The sequence below is a fragment of the Solea senegalensis genome, linkage group LG6 (genome assembly GCF_019176455.1).
Source record: "Solea senegalensis isolate Sse05_10M linkage group LG6, IFAPA_SoseM_1, whole genome shotgun sequence".
Taxonomy (NCBI): Eukaryota; Metazoa; Chordata; class Actinopteri; order Pleuronectiformes; family Soleidae; genus Solea; species Solea senegalensis.
Window position 1 is genome coordinate 13,574,400 of NC_058026.1, and position 15,451 is coordinate 13,589,850.

General features: G+C 38.9%; 3 protein-coding genes across 14 annotated transcripts in view; 1 reads left to right on the forward strand and 2 right to left on the reverse strand.

The window, feature by feature from the left end:
- camk2d2 (calcium/calmodulin-dependent protein kinase (CaM kinase) II delta 2) overlaps positions 1 to 4,111 on the reverse strand; it is a 32,268-nt gene extending 28,157 nt beyond the window's left edge. For all 12 annotated transcript variants that reach the window (XM_044027888.1, XM_044027886.1, XM_044027881.1 and 9 more), the window contains exon 1: positions 3,683 to 4,111. In XM_044027888.1, the coding sequence (XP_043883823.1) occupies positions 3,683 to 3,744 (62 nt within the window). In that variant the 5' untranslated portion in view covers positions 3,745 to 4,111. The remainder of the gene's footprint in view (positions 1 to 3,682) is intronic.
- Positions 4,112 to 6,688: 2,577 nt separating this feature from the next.
- Positions 6,689 to 7,884, reverse strand: LOC122770770 (interleukin-8-like). The gene is made up of 4 exons (XM_044027889.1): positions 7,617 to 7,884; positions 7,374 to 7,506; positions 7,167 to 7,253; positions 6,689 to 7,054 (listed from the first exon to the last, which is right to left on the reverse strand). Exons 1-4 carry the CDS (start codon positions 7,681 to 7,683, stop codon positions 7,042 to 7,044), a joined length of 300 nt encoding a protein of 99 aa, XP_043883824.1. The 5' UTR covers positions 7,684 to 7,884; the 3' UTR covers positions 6,689 to 7,041.
- Positions 7,885 to 13,105: 5,221 nt separating this feature from the next.
- Positions 13,106 to 14,431, forward strand: LOC122771401 (C-X-C motif chemokine 10-like). Its single transcript, XM_044028957.1, has 4 exons — positions 13,106 to 13,310; positions 13,447 to 13,579; positions 13,679 to 13,767; positions 14,095 to 14,431. Exons 1-4 carry the CDS (start codon positions 13,259 to 13,261, stop codon positions 14,118 to 14,120), a joined length of 300 nt encoding a protein of 99 aa, XP_043884892.1. The 5' UTR covers positions 13,106 to 13,258; the 3' UTR covers positions 14,121 to 14,431.
- The last annotated feature ends 1,020 nt before the right edge of the window (positions 14,432 to 15,451 follow it).

A 15,451-nucleotide genomic window follows, 5' to 3' on the forward strand; every position in this document is an offset into this window, starting at 1 on the left:
GAAATGAACGCACACAAACACACACATTAGTATTAGTAATCTAATAGACTGTAGATTAACCTCTCCCTTTTCCAAGCATATCAGTGAAGTAACTTGGCATTCTAGAAAGGATGTAATCTCTCCACTCTGCTGCATCTTTGTTGCTGCATCTACATGTATTCTCTGGCTAGTTTGTCCATTTTTGGGTCCAAATGACCTGTTCAATCTCCAGCCCCTAAAGCTGCTGTGAAATGGTCACATTTCCTGCAGTTTATGACTAATCTGGACAGATATCTTTCATAGAAACTGCTTCAGAGTGTTATTTATCAAAACACAGGGAAATGTATCTTCTCTTACCCACCAGTGCTGCTTCCATGCTCACATGTGTACTGGCAAGAATCTGAAGGTACGATACATATCCTCATGCTGAGGTGAGACACAGACAAAAGTGTAGATCCAAAAGCAATGCAGCTGCTCACTCAGTCCCACTCATACACCACACTTTCATTTTCATTCATTCATACCACTAACATCAACACACGTGCCAAAGCAGCCCACTATTGTTTCAGCCTTGTGTTGCTCTGGTGTTTCAGGCACATGCATGAAGATTCCAAAACTAGGTCAGCTATATTTGAGGGAGGAGAAGAGCCGAGTGCCACATCTCTCATCTCTAAACGCAACCATGGAGTAGTTTGCTTCAGCTTCACTCACCTCTGCAGCTGGGTACAGTAGCCCCATTTTACTAAATAACCTCTGTTTGAGACTGTGAATGCCTTTTCTCCACCCATGAACAGCAAAGTTCTGCCTACAGCGCCGCACAAAACCAGAAATATATCACAACACCTAGAAGAACTTGCTTCTGAGAATACTCATTACCTCAAATGAACTATGTTCTTTCAATGGCTGACAACCGTGACATGATGTTTCTGCACAATGTTGTTACAATATCAGAAACAAATCAAGCTTTGTGCCCATGTAACCACTAGCTACTGCATACTAATATGCAACAATGTGTACCATGAACATGTTATCTAACATCCTTTGGAGTGAGCAGCTTGCCACTAAAGCTTACCTCTAATTTATAGGGGATTTGGTGAAGGAAATGATCAAAGCAAAACATGTTACATAATCATTTTTAACCGAGTCTGAGACAGTATATACAAAAAGGTCACGTTAAATAACGTGCGCTTCTCTGTTTTTAAGTAAATGCAAGAAAACTATGCAATCAGAACATTTAGCGGAAGTCAAATGCGGATCCAAAACTCAACATCATGCATTGTACGAGGAACATCTGTTTATGCAATTACATAAACAGGCTTCACAAAGATTAAAGCATCTTTTCACATGCATGCAGAGAAAGGATATATGGGTGACACAGGGTCACACGAGCTGATCAAATGGAGGACCTTGTTTTCAAGCTATTTGATATAAAGTGGATGCAGTATTATATGTAAATCTGCACATCAAAAATATCACTTTAGTGATATATCGTCGTCCTTCCTCCTGCAATACAATAATCGATACACCAGGGCAAATATAGATACTTCATTTAACAAATTAAGGCGTTGTAAAGTAAACAGTCGGATTGTCAATATATTGATTCTCACAGAATCATGGTTGGTATCACAGACCATCTATCACGTATCACATCGTATCGTGAGGTACGCTGTGACTCCCACCCCTAACTTACTAACTTACTAACTTAGCAATAAGTACTCTGATAGAAAATGTGCCGACCCAGTCTTGTCTGTGATGGAAGACGGGACCGAATGTCTGCTGATTTATTTTTGTAAAGAATGAAAAGTAAGACAACCAGTAGTTACACAAAAACTGTTACAAACGTTTGAATATCAGTAGATAGTGACTGATGTGATACTGGTGCGCTATTAACTTCATCATTATCACATGGTCAAAAACAACTGGCATCAGGGTTGTGGCTTATTTTTCCTTGTATGTATGTGTGTGTGTGTGTGTGTGTCTTTGCATGTGAGTGTGTGATGGGTTGCAGGTGTGCATGTTTGACTTAATGACGTGTGTGACGTGGATCCTGGGAGCTGATTGGCCCTGCACAGGAGGTTCCAGTATAAGAGGCATGATCATCCCAGCTGCTGTGGGCTTCCTTTGAACCCCTCACAGCCAGCAGACATTTTGTGCTTGTTTTTGAAATAAACCTTGATGTGATTGAATGATTTGTTTTGCTTGTTGCTGGTGGTTTATTGGAAATTGGGAAGAGGGGAGTCTCCACATTCATGTTGTGATTAGGTTTTCCCCTAGGCCTTATCGTAACAGGGCATCTACAGTAGTGTATATAAGCGTGGTGGAGTGGTGCTGCACCCAGTAAGGGGATCAGGTGAGTTAGCATAAAAGCAATATGGCTGCATTATTAATGACAGATGGTGTAAGATGAACATAGGATTTGATCATAAAAGCAGGATGCTGAGGCTGAAGAGGAGTTCCCTCCCTCTCACTAAAGAAACACAGGCTTTCATCACAGGGATGATGGGAGATCAGTTCATCCAGATAGACTTCTAAGTGGTGGCACACTCTCATCCTCTCTCGCTCTCTCTCTGCTTTAGCTCATCATCAGCCATGGCTGCAGATGCTGTATCTGAGACTGTGTGCAATGAGTGCCTGTCAAACTGCAGGTCATGTGCATGATTACACAAATGTAGCCACACACAGAGAGAGAGAGTATATCTTACAAACCGGCTCACACATGCAGATGTTTCTTGTATTTGTGGCTTTGTGAGGACCCAACATTATGGACATTATAGCTGGTCCTCACTTCAGTATAGGGCTTTTTGGGGGTTGCAACCTGGTTTTAGGGTTAGAGTTAGAATTGTGTTTAGGTAAAGGGTAGGCACTTCATTGTGATGGTTAAGGTTAGGGTTAGAGGTTTGGGAATGCATTATAGGAGGGTCCTCACTGGACAAAGCGCATGTAGGTGTGTGTGTGTGTGTTGGGGCTAAGGAATCCCCTGCCTGTGTCTGATAATTGACCGCAGCTTGGTGGTTTGGAGAACGTGTCATCGCCTACAAGGCCTACATGCTGTCGCATTACAGTGTGTATTTCTGTCACACAGAGGGGAGGAGGATTGGGGAGAGAGAGGGGGGGAGGGGAAATGGAGAAAGAGGAGGTGGGTGACCAAAACCTCACCTCTCTCTGTGTCTCTCTCTCTCTCTCTCCCTTTCACACATACACACACGCACACACACGCCCACACACACATACACCGTTGCATTTCACTCAGTTCAATTTGTAACACAGGCCGAAATGCATATATGGCTGCACAGGATGGATGCAGGCGAATGACGACGCGCTCGACTCGACACCTTCATTCGTTATCATAAAACGTAAGCAGGACTTCAAATGTGGCATAAAGGCAAAAGGGATGCAATTACACAGACCTGCACTATGCATGACACACTGTGTGTTTTATATATATATATATATATATATATATATATATATATATATATATATATATATATATATATATATATATATACATATATTGTGTGTGTGTGTCATTCATGCACAAAGCATCATTGCGCGCACACGCACACTCGCTAAAACGCACAGATATTATGTGTCCTTAAACCACGGCGGCCTATTACATAACAGGTTGACATTTCATACAGGGATGATGCCAGGTGATGATAAAAAAAAAAGAAAAAGAAAAAGAAAATACATGCTTCCTTACTTCCCCAGCTCTTCGAACAGCTGATATTCGTCGGTAAATCTCGTGCAGATCGTTAACGCCATCCTGAAGGAGTTGCCAAGGAGCAGACGCGCTTGAGCTGCACTCACAGACCTTCTCCACCTCACACACAGCCGTCAACACCACCCGGGTTTTGTCCTGGACCTGCAAACCAAACGGGGGGATTCATGCACCGCTAAAGCGCATCGACAGGAACTGGGATGAAGGATGAAAAAAACAACAACTACGGCCTCTGCGAGTTCTTCAGTCTGTTCTTCTTGCAGGATCGTTTGCGGTTTCTTTATTGTCTTCACACGTACCAGCTTGTCGGAGCTCGTGGACGCAGCATTTTGTGTATGTGGGTAAATCTGTGCATCCAGCGCTGTGAGTGTTTCCTCTGCGCGCGTCAGACACCGCACTACCGCACCTACCACCCACTGTGGAGTGGGCTCAGTCCCGCCCCCTTGCTTGCTGGCATCCTCAGCGTGGCCACTAATAATAACAGTAATAATTATATATATATGTGTGTGTGTGTGTATATATATATATATATATTCATATACATATAGTGTACATACAGTGCTGCACAAATGTCTTAAGCCAATATTAGATTCGTTGAGTGTGATTAGATACTATATTTACTATATATGATTATTTCTCAGACTCGTAATTAGAATACAGTCATAAAATGCAGGAAATAATGTACACAGTATTAAAAAAACAACAACAACAAACAAGCCTGGCTCTTTTAAATAGCTATAAATGAATTGTGGAGCCCTGATTCATTAATTAACACCATATATTCTGGACATGCTTGACTGACATACAGTCCTAACTTTGCATCAGCAAAAGCAAAAGACCACAGACTTGTTCTCCTGACCTCAAGTTTCTGATCATGTTTCGAACAGCAAGTCATTGTTTTGTTAAAAGTTACCCAGTTTCCTGTCAAATATAACTAATTCATCAAATTTGGAAGTGTAAAAAGCATAATCAGAGTTATTATTACTGACCGTGTCATATGTAGACAAAGCAGCCACCCCAAGAACATGCAGACAACCCAAGAATTATGATCTCATAACCAATACAGGCTGTCTTGGTTATGAGATCATAATTCTTTTCTTCTTTTTTTTGCTTTCCTCATGCATACCTGCAAGAAGCTACTGTGTTTTAAAGGAACTAAAATCTCACACTGGCAGTAAGTTATGACCAGATCTCAGCTAAACTCTTGTTCCTCTTTTTTGGGGGTCATCTCTGCTCTGGGGGGAAATTTTGTTATTTGGATGACCGCAGGATGTGATCACATTGGAAATTTACTGTCTTTCTTTGAATGGACTGATGCATGGTATGGCATGACAGGCGGCATGTGACAAGAATCATTTACGAAACCAATGACGAGATCTATTGGTCTTTCCTTTGATTTAAAAATGGTGATATGTACATTACAGCAGTAATTATTTAACACAGAGGCTTAATTTAAAACACACTTGTTTGCACAGCTATTGTTCTTAGGATTCTGCATATTAATGTCTAACTCCAACCTTAAACTTAACCACAATTCAAACCTTCAGCCTGAACTTAACCAGTTCATCAGGAATGAGGTTCTGCCTCATTTGGACCAGGCTTTGGTTTCCATGAGGACTACTGGTCCTGACAAGATCAATGTTTATGTTTAACAAATACAAGGATACACACACACACACACACACACACACACACACAGTGCGAGGATACAGGATAACAGGATCATGGTATCAGACGGGAAGTCGGTGTAGAAGAATTATGAAATCTGGTAGACACATGTGTGGATATTCCACAACTTTCCCGCATTCATCTGGATTTAATTAAGAGTTGGAAATCACAAAACTGATTCCCGTCACTTTGCATCAGTTCTGTTTAAAGAATCACACTCACTGAGTTCACTGAAAATACAACAGGTGAAATTATCTCCATTCAATATCTCCACACAAGAACCAGTTCACTTAATTACACTCAGCTGCATTTTATTTATTTAGGCATAGGCACACTAATCAGCCCCCTTCTCCAGAACCATATTGTGAGGGGGGCATGTGATGATCACAGGGGGGGCAGTGTTGATTTTACCACAGATCTGCACATATAAACATACATACCCTCTGACAGCCAATGGGGGGGCAAGGAGGCACGGGTGGGGGGGCATTGCCCCCTTAATTGACCCCCTGACGCCGGGGCTGACACTAATGCGCTGCTTGGGGCCCACTGGTCACCCAAGGGGCTCTCGATAGCATGTTTAAAAAACAACATCATTTGAATATGAAAGTGCAAATGAATACCAAACCACTTATGTGATTTTAGCTTAAAAAAAACAAGAGTGAAACTGATATGAAGTGATATGAAGGCCCCCAAATCTAATTCTGCTTAGGGCCCCATAAAGGCTTGGGCCGGCACTGCATTAACTCTTATTTAAAGCAGAAGGGGATTTCCCTTTTAAATCACCTTTAAATACTCTGCATTATTAATGCATGTGGGAATATGGTAAGGCCCTGTGGCAAGAGAGTATTGTCATAACACAAGTAGCATCATGTGGTGGAGCTCTCTACTGTTGCCTGCAGTCATGCAACAAAAACCCAGTTAAATTCAGTTGATCGTGTACGTCATGATGTGTACATCATGACGGGTGGAGTGGCTCAGTGGTTAAGACCCTACCTTGTGTACCAAAGACATCATGGTCGCAAGTTCGATTCCACCCCTGGCTAATTGTACTTGATTCCATTGTAAGTCGCTTTGGATAAAAGCGTCTGCTAAATGACATGTAATGTAATGTAATGTACATCATTTTATTGCAGTTTGAGACGTCTGTTGTAAAATGATAAATCTCGGGGCAATTGAGAGTGTTATAGAGATTTTCGATGATCAGGTGAGATGACTTATGATGGAAAATCTGGAGTCAGTGATGAGATTGTCATATGACAGGAAGGCCAAAACAATAATGCTGCAATTGTATAAGATGACAATAACACAAAACACAGCATCTTAAATTTCCACTCCAAATACACTTTAATGAACCATTGCGGCAACAAATAAATACGTCAATAAATATGCCAAATACATAAATTAGAGACAACAAAATGAAGTTAAACATTCTAACAGACTTCAGAAGCAGCCAACAGCCATTGCTGCTGCAACACGTAGTAAGTGACATACACACAAGCGCCAGACTTGAATAAATAGCATGTTTGATGCAAACACGAGCCGAGTGTAAAGATTCTGTTGTCCGTTTGACCAGTGGACGAGGACATTAAGCAGTCCCATGGTGTGAATCAGGTGATGACCTTATCATTGGATAAATACTTTGGGGTACCCTTCATTTGGAGTAGATGTGCGTCTCAGCGTCTTCTGCTGCAGGGAAAACACAGAATTTTTATTAATCACTCATTATATTGACAATGATTATTATATACAACATAAAACCAGATTAATGTTTGTTATAACTGCATGAACAATTACTTACTTGGACAGGATCCTGTTGATCACTATCTTCACCCAGGGAGCTTCAGGGTCCAGGCAGACTTCTTTGCCTGTCTTTTTCAGCGTGGCACTGCAACAACAACAACAAGACGCAGAGATCCAGTCAGAACAACGACACTTTGACGACAACTTTGTGCCAGTGCATCGACCATCATGGCTACTGTGGGTGTTATTTTCGAGCAGGTCTTACATGATTTCGGTTTCTTCGCAGTGAGAGCTTCCAGGAATTATTTCCACCTTCTCAATGTGGCGGCCAATGGGTCTGCGTTCTGTCATGATGCAGCGGCAGTGCAGCTCCACTCCCACACTTGTCAGGCTCATTCCTGTCAGAAGACAAGAGTCACATAAAGTCACAAAATGCAACGGTGTTTACATGCATTGAGAAAAAGAGTAATTGTTGTTGAGTAGTCACATTACAATAAAGTAATCTTACCTTCAACAATGGCCATGGAGGCGAGGAGCAGCACCATGACAGTGGCAATGACTCTACTGCTCATCATATCTGCTGTTTTTCCAACTTCTGCAACACTTAAAATAAAAGATAAAAATGTCCTTCAAAAGCAGCTGCAAGGAAGCACTATGAAAATGCAAAGTAAAGTTTGTTTTCTGCTCTGCTGTATCTTGCTTTTTTGTTCAGTTCACTCTCTCCTCTACTTTTCCTTTACTCCTGTGTCTCCCTCAGCTGTTTGAATGTTAGCGCTGGAGCGGACTCCTTTTAAAGCCGCCAAGCGGAAATGAGTCATTTCCCAGTCTGCAAGTTGCGCAAGGTGGGACTGTCAACTGTGGGAATTTCTACAGCAGCAGTGATTTGTCAAGAGAGCTGATTAACTGTGTCACTAATTCAGATATCATTTGGGAGAAAAAAACAAGGTGACTAAAAATGTGCAATAATCTGACTGACATGGCAGGAATGTTGATAAGAACGTTTTTACAAATGGGTATAGTATATGGTTGTATTGCATGTTGTATTGCACCACTAACCACAAATGTATGAGTTAGAGATTGATTAACTGACAGGTGATTCACAGATGACCTCTTCTAAACAAGTGTAATCCTCAGGTGTTGACATCTAAAATTCCACCTTCAGAGAGGAATCATTTCATACATATTCTTCTTTGAAAGCTACTTTTTGAGAAACTATCGAGGGCCTCCATACACTGTCCTGCATGCATTGCCTTATTTAAAGGTAAAGTTCACTAAAGGCAAGTCACTGTCACACACATTTATTTCACAAGAGTTACACACACCAGTCACTTTATTAGGTGCACCTATTTAACTGCTTGTTAACACAGATTTCAGCCCATCACATAGCAGCAACTCAGAATCAGAATGGGGAAGGAAGGGAATTTTAAACATGCTTGATGGTGATTTAGCTCATGGTGTTTCGTGCCAGACAGGCTGCCTGGTCTGATTATTTCAAAAACTGCTGATTCAATGAGATTTTCACCCACATCATATCTGTGGCATTCAGAGAAAGCGCCAAAAAAGATGAAATATCTAGTAAGCAGTTGTCTGAGCAAAAATGCCCGTTTGATGCAAGAGGTCATAAGGAGAATGGTTTGAGAACTGGTTTGAAATGATAGAAAGGCAACAATAACTCACGATAGTAATCCAGATAACCACTCTGAACACACAACCATTTCACCCCTGAAGCAGATGGCCTCCAGCAACAGAAGAACACTCATGCCACTTTATCAGGTGTCCTGTGTTCCTAATAAAGTGGCAATGCATACACTGATACACAGAATTCTTAAGGAGACAAAAAAGAAAAAGATGGTGTCTATCAGTTAGTCTACCATCTATTACAATTATAATACAGCAAATTAACATTTTCATTTTTTTCTTCACTCACACAAATATATAAAAAAAAATATACAAAAAAAAAACATTACTGTGATTTTTTTGATTTGATTTTGTTATTTGCCTTTCCAGCAGCAGATTGTTCCCTTTGTTATTTTTACTTAATTATTCACAAATTCATACCCATTCTTGGACTAGATATTTTACTCATATTTGCAATGAAACATTAAATATACAAATAATAAACACAGATGCAGCCTCAAAACATTTTCATCCTCTCTTATTCTTTTTTTTTACTAGCCACCGTGTGACGCCACTGATTTTTGAAGGTTATAGAGCTTGGAAATGTGGTGGAAAAAGTTGCAATAAAATTGTCACAAAATTCAGTTGATAGTGATGATTAGTGTGATAAATGTCAGATGATTAAAAGTTAGATTTTTACTCATGAGTGAAAGTTGAATTTTTTTGAAACTTTTTGAGTTTATAGCTTAAAACACTTATTATACATAGAAACAAAAACAGTCTGATTAATTACCTTATACATTTATATCGTATAATATAGTATAATATTAATGTAAAATATGTTTTTGTTACATTTCTATTGAAGAAAATTATATTGTGATTAATAATCACACGTATAACCTGCCGCACATGATGTCTTCATGTGACATGTGGGCTAAAAACTCAATAATACATGAAAAATGACCAAATTAGGTGACATTCTGTGACAACCACAAAGAGGGACTTCTTTCATTTTTTTCTGGGCAATGTGAAAGTCATCACTGAGGTCATGCACGACTGGCTCATGTGTTCAAAAGAATATGCAGGAGATATGCCAGTAAAAAAACTTCCAGGAAGATGACACGGTCACAACAAGCTCCAACGCGTTTCAAACCGCAGTCATTACGTCTTACCTCACAAAGCAGAAGGAAGTGGGGTAACATCCGAACACATTTATTAAACAGTTGTTAAATCATTATAAAATATATGTGCTGACCAGAAGATAAAACATTATGAACATAATCATTTTTATTAATTAGTTCTTAATGCTATTTATTGAGTATGAACTGAAATAAATGTCTGGTCTGGTGATACTCATAGTTAGAATTATATGTTTGTGTGACTGTGTTTTTGTTAAATAGGGGATATGATCCACTTCACTGGAAAGTTTCTAAATGTATTGTTTTTGCTGCTTTAAATAGTTTGATGCATGTGATGAGGTGGGAAATTTAGGAAAGAAATTACTATTTTCATCTATTGGTCTTTCCCCAGATTTACTAAATTGTGATTCATGCTATGAAAAATAAACACAAATGTATTCATAACAAAAGCAATCGACAACAGTTTTATTAGTGTAATGGACATTTGATTTAGACACATGCACATATTTGTGCAGCTATTCTTGTCAACCCTTAGAACAAGGAGCCATTACCAATACTATGTTCAAATGTACAGTATATACAGAGGCTATAAGAATGTGCAATATAGAGTGCTTTATATCCTTTTCTTCAGCACAACTGAGGCAATCTATATGACTATACGACTATATGAACACACCTGAGCAAAAAGTACTCAAAATGTTTAAAATCGTATATATCACTACTAAAAATGCGACATGAAATGAATCATGACTTTAACTCAACAACACATAAGATGACGAAAAAAACACATTTTTTACAGCCTGAATATGTGACCTATAAACACACACACACACCCACGATGTTATTCCCACAGCAAATTACCAAGTGTGCACCTGCAGCATAGATCTGTGCCACGTGAGCACTAAGAGTTAACCATAATAACTAACCCTAACCTTAACTATAATACCTAACACTAACCTTAACCCTAATCATAATACACATCTCTAATATTTACTATTATGTGTGCTGCTGACCTCTTTGCCAGGTCATCCATTTAGATTTCAATCTAAATGGGTTCAACCTGGTTAAATAAAAAGGACATGTAACCAGAGCCTTGTAAATGAGGTTCTGCCTCACTATAAGAACAAGGCTTTGGTGCCCATTTGGACTACTGGTTCTAAAAAGGTCAATTTAGGTCAGTTTATACTGGAAAGGGTCCTAAAGAGGTCGCAAAAACACATGCGTGTATGCACAAACATAATTGAGAAAAGGCCCCTGCTATCGAAGAGGAAGTAATCTTGATGACACATGGATGTTTGGATATTCCAAAACTTCCCCTCCCTTAGAGCAAAAACTCTTATCGTTGCAAAGAGGAAAAACACTTGATTGTTGCTCACATTCTGAACTTAATACCTAAATCTAAAATCACCTTGCTTTGTTACTTGTTGTTGTTACTATAAATGTAGAAAGACTTGCATTAAACAATATAATTGACAATGATACCCTATTTTGTATGTGGCTACCAGCATATAAATTCCTCCAACAATCTCATGCAGTTTGCTTGATGAGGATGATGTTTTTCCTTGGAATGATAAACCATTGCGAATGCTGCATGAATCACATCCTGATTTATAAGATCTTATTTAGTCAAACACCTCAACGGAGTTTAATATTTCCCAGAGAAGTGTGTATTAGAATTTGACAGTTATGTGGTTATTTGTATGTCTCTGCTGTCATAAACATGCAATAAAACACAAATTTTTATAACTCATAACTCTCCGTGCATCTTATTGTAAACAGGTTTTGGAAAATAAAATACTAATGTAAGGAAAAACAGATCGTTTTAACTGTGGCTTTGTCCTGGCACAAAAATAAGCCCATAAGTTTTGATCATTTGATCAAATTGTTTTACGTGACAGGGTTGCCTTTCAAGACAGGAACTTCGCTCCATTCTTTTCAACATGATATTTAATGGAATGCTTTGCTGCAGTGTAAGTTATGTTGATATGTTTGCACATGTGGAAGAATGTGCAAACATATCAACATAATCAACATGTTGAAGAGAATGGAGCGAAGTTCCTGTCTCGAAAGGCAACCCTGTCACGTAAAACAATTTACAAAGCAAACAATGGCACATGTTCACAATCACCGCAAACTGATACTATTACAAAAGGCCGAGAAGAAAACAGGAGCTGGGAAAATCTGGATTGAATCATGGATTAGTCACCACCCAGTTTCTCTCCTGTTGCTTTTTCCTGTATATCCAAGTTTTAAGCTGATGGGAATCCTTGAGGATTAGAAGTTTTAATATCAGCAGTCAGTGAGTTGCACTTGACTGTTGTTTAGACTGTTGACAATATTAATGATATACAACATGAGTAAGTAAGTAAAAACACTTCAAGGCAGTCAGGCTTTGGATTTTCCAGGAAATGTCAGGGAGTTTTTACATGAACTGAGTACTTTTTTCCCCCTCACACAAAAAACGTTGAGTTTGGGTGTCTATCTATAGGTGAGTGGTCCTACATTCCTTGAGTGTGTAAAAGCATCCCTCTGACGTTGAGCATCATGTCAGGACAGGCTCACTGTCTCTTGACAACATAACCCTAAGGGAAAGTTTCAGATGAAACGTGCATTTGAATTTGACACTGATATTTGCATTAGAGCACATATTTACATTTGTTCTACTTTAGATGATAAAGAATCTTGTCTATGAAACGATTACACACACACACACATTACTTTCATGTGGTAACACTAATTAAGTCATTACCCATATTTTATGAATAATGATTAATTCGAAGGAAAACAGAAGTAAAAGTTGCCCGTGATGTTGCAAGGATGACAAAAAAAGAGGATGTTTGCAAACGCTGAAACATGACAGGGTGGAGACGAAGAAGATGGCGTTTTTACAATATACATCCAAATTCAACATAATTTCCTGCACTTTAAGGGGACTTAAAGTGCAGCAGTGTATATTCTTCTCTATCAGGAGCACTATTCTTGTTGATTGGAACAGATGTATTTTGCCACCTGATTGTTTTTTGTTCTGGTTTGTCTTTTTTCTACTTACTGTTCCTGTACAGTGACCTTGGGTTTTGTGAAAGGCGCTTTAGAAATCAAAGTTATTATTGTTTATTATTATTAGATATCCTGTCCTCATGCAGACTCCTGTGCAACTGACACAATTTTGCTGATAATACAGGTTTCTCTTTGGAAGTTTAGTCACTGGTGTAGATGCAAAAAAAGTTTCCTCACAACTGATTAGGGAGGGAGATGAGGAGCAAAGACGAGTTGAGGAGCAAACTTGCATCACGGTTTATAAGTGCAGAGGGAAGAGCTGGGCTGTTTGCAGGCTTCTGACTAAAACTGGCATACAAAAGTTGACCGTGTTTGCGACTTGAGCATCTGAGCAGACATGTCTACTATTACTGCTGTTGCACTCCTAGTTTTAATGGCCATCCCCGAGGGTGAGTGTAATCGGTCTTTCAGTATTACTATTAATGCAATACCTTGTTTTCTTTGTTGCCATGCTGTGCAAGCCATTCATGTAGAGCTGCATCCACATATTGCTATCCTGCTCTGACCTCTCACTAAAAACCTCAGGTTTCAGTCAGGGGATTCCACGAGAGATTCTGCGATGTCAGTGTATCAACAAGGAGCGAACACCCATTGGACGTTACATAGGACCAGTGGAGGTGATCCCTGCCAGTTCTCACTGCAAAGACACTGAGATTATGTACGCACGTGGACCAAAGCTTTGCCGGTTTTATAACTTCAATTGACAGCCGACAATTTCCTGTAGTAACATCTTATGGTCTCTCATTTGATCCTGCAGTGCCACGTACAGAATCGATGGAACAAAGGTTTGTCTGGACCCTGATGCACTATGGGTCCAAAAAGTGCTGAAGAAAATTTATCATCAGAGTAAGTTCACCTTTTCCTTTTCTTTTTAATGTGTGAATACATTTGCATTTGAATTTATTATATAAGTGATCATATTGTGCATGCGTCGTCATCAGCCACATATCTTGAATCCATCACCTAAAATAATCTGCCAAAATGATTATTTCTGCCCGTCATTGAGGCGGTGCTGTTAGGCCTGTTTCTTATTTCTTTGTGTATTTTTTTGTTGTCCCTTCATGTCTTGCACTATACTGCAATGCAAATAGCTCCACATGGGTTGTACTTGAAGTTGTATGTTGAAGTTGAGTGTTTGTAATTACAAAATATGTTAATTTTTTTCCTCTCCAGGTTCAAGCAGACATGTTGCAGAATAACACATGATAGATTGGGATTAGATGGATTGGATACATTTTCATCTTCACTGAAGCTTAAAGTAAACGCATTAGAGGAGCATAAAGAGCTTGCGTGGACAGGATTTGTGTGACATGCAGCTGCGTGAGTTGTGATTACATCATCTCCCTAATTTCTAAATTGACTGAGCTCTGGCGAGAAAAGAAGGAGTGATGAAACAAACCTTTATTCAGAAGAATATGTTAAACATCATACAGTGTGTCTTTACTGCTGCTGAAAAAAAACAAAAGCTGAATAAATGCACAATAAATGGACACATTATTTTCAATAAACATTGTGTTCTTCATTCTGTAATGCTTAATAAAATGGAAACATACATTTGCACAAACTAAATGGTATATTTGAAGACTTCAGGACAGAATTCAATTTAACAGTGATGTTTATAGTACAAATGTTATCATAGTTTAATTGTTAGGTTTTTTTACATTACAAAGATATTTTAAATAATCTAATCAAATATGTGGTACAGATACAATTCTCTCCATAGGTCATACAAGGTATCGGTGTTTCTTTAGAGGGACATCGCTACCCTCTGGACAAAGGTGCACACCATCAACAGTTTTTTGCAGCTAGTTGTACGCCTTTGTTAGCAAGTGACATTACAGCAAATATTATTATTTTTAGTTAGACTTTACTCTAAAGCTGAAGAGTCTTATATTTAATCATTTGCTGCTGTACACACCATTCACAAAGTGACAACAACAACAACTGACATATTTCCCAAATGGCTATTGTGCAATTTAGGGATGTAACCTCAAAATAAAAAAACGCTTGCTTGCGTTTTAGGATAATTCATCATATCAGTGTTTCTGATTTAGTTAAAGGCTACTTTGGAAATGTATTTGTATCTTACCCATTAATATCCAGTCCATATTTACCTTAACTTGTTAATGTATATTAAAATGTCACTAATTCAGTAAAACACTGGCAAAACCCACAAAAATGTGCTTAAAACTTAAGCGGAAATCTGTGATTTGATCATACACAGAAAATAGGATTTTTACTGAACATTTTAGTTGCAAATTTAAATGTAAAGGTGTACATTGCAAACACAAAAATGCACTGAACCAGCAGTTTCCCAATAATTAAACCAATCATCATAGTTGTTGTTTTTATGTCTTCATGGAGTTCTGAGATCATTTGCTGCAGCTGCCGCTTGACTGACTCCCACAGCTATGCAGCCATTATGTTTGTTTGACATACATTTAAAGCTCCAGTGTGTTACTTCTGTGCCAAACCTTGCGTCGCTATCCCTCCAGACTGACCCAACATATTCCACCTGTTTTCTTTCAAC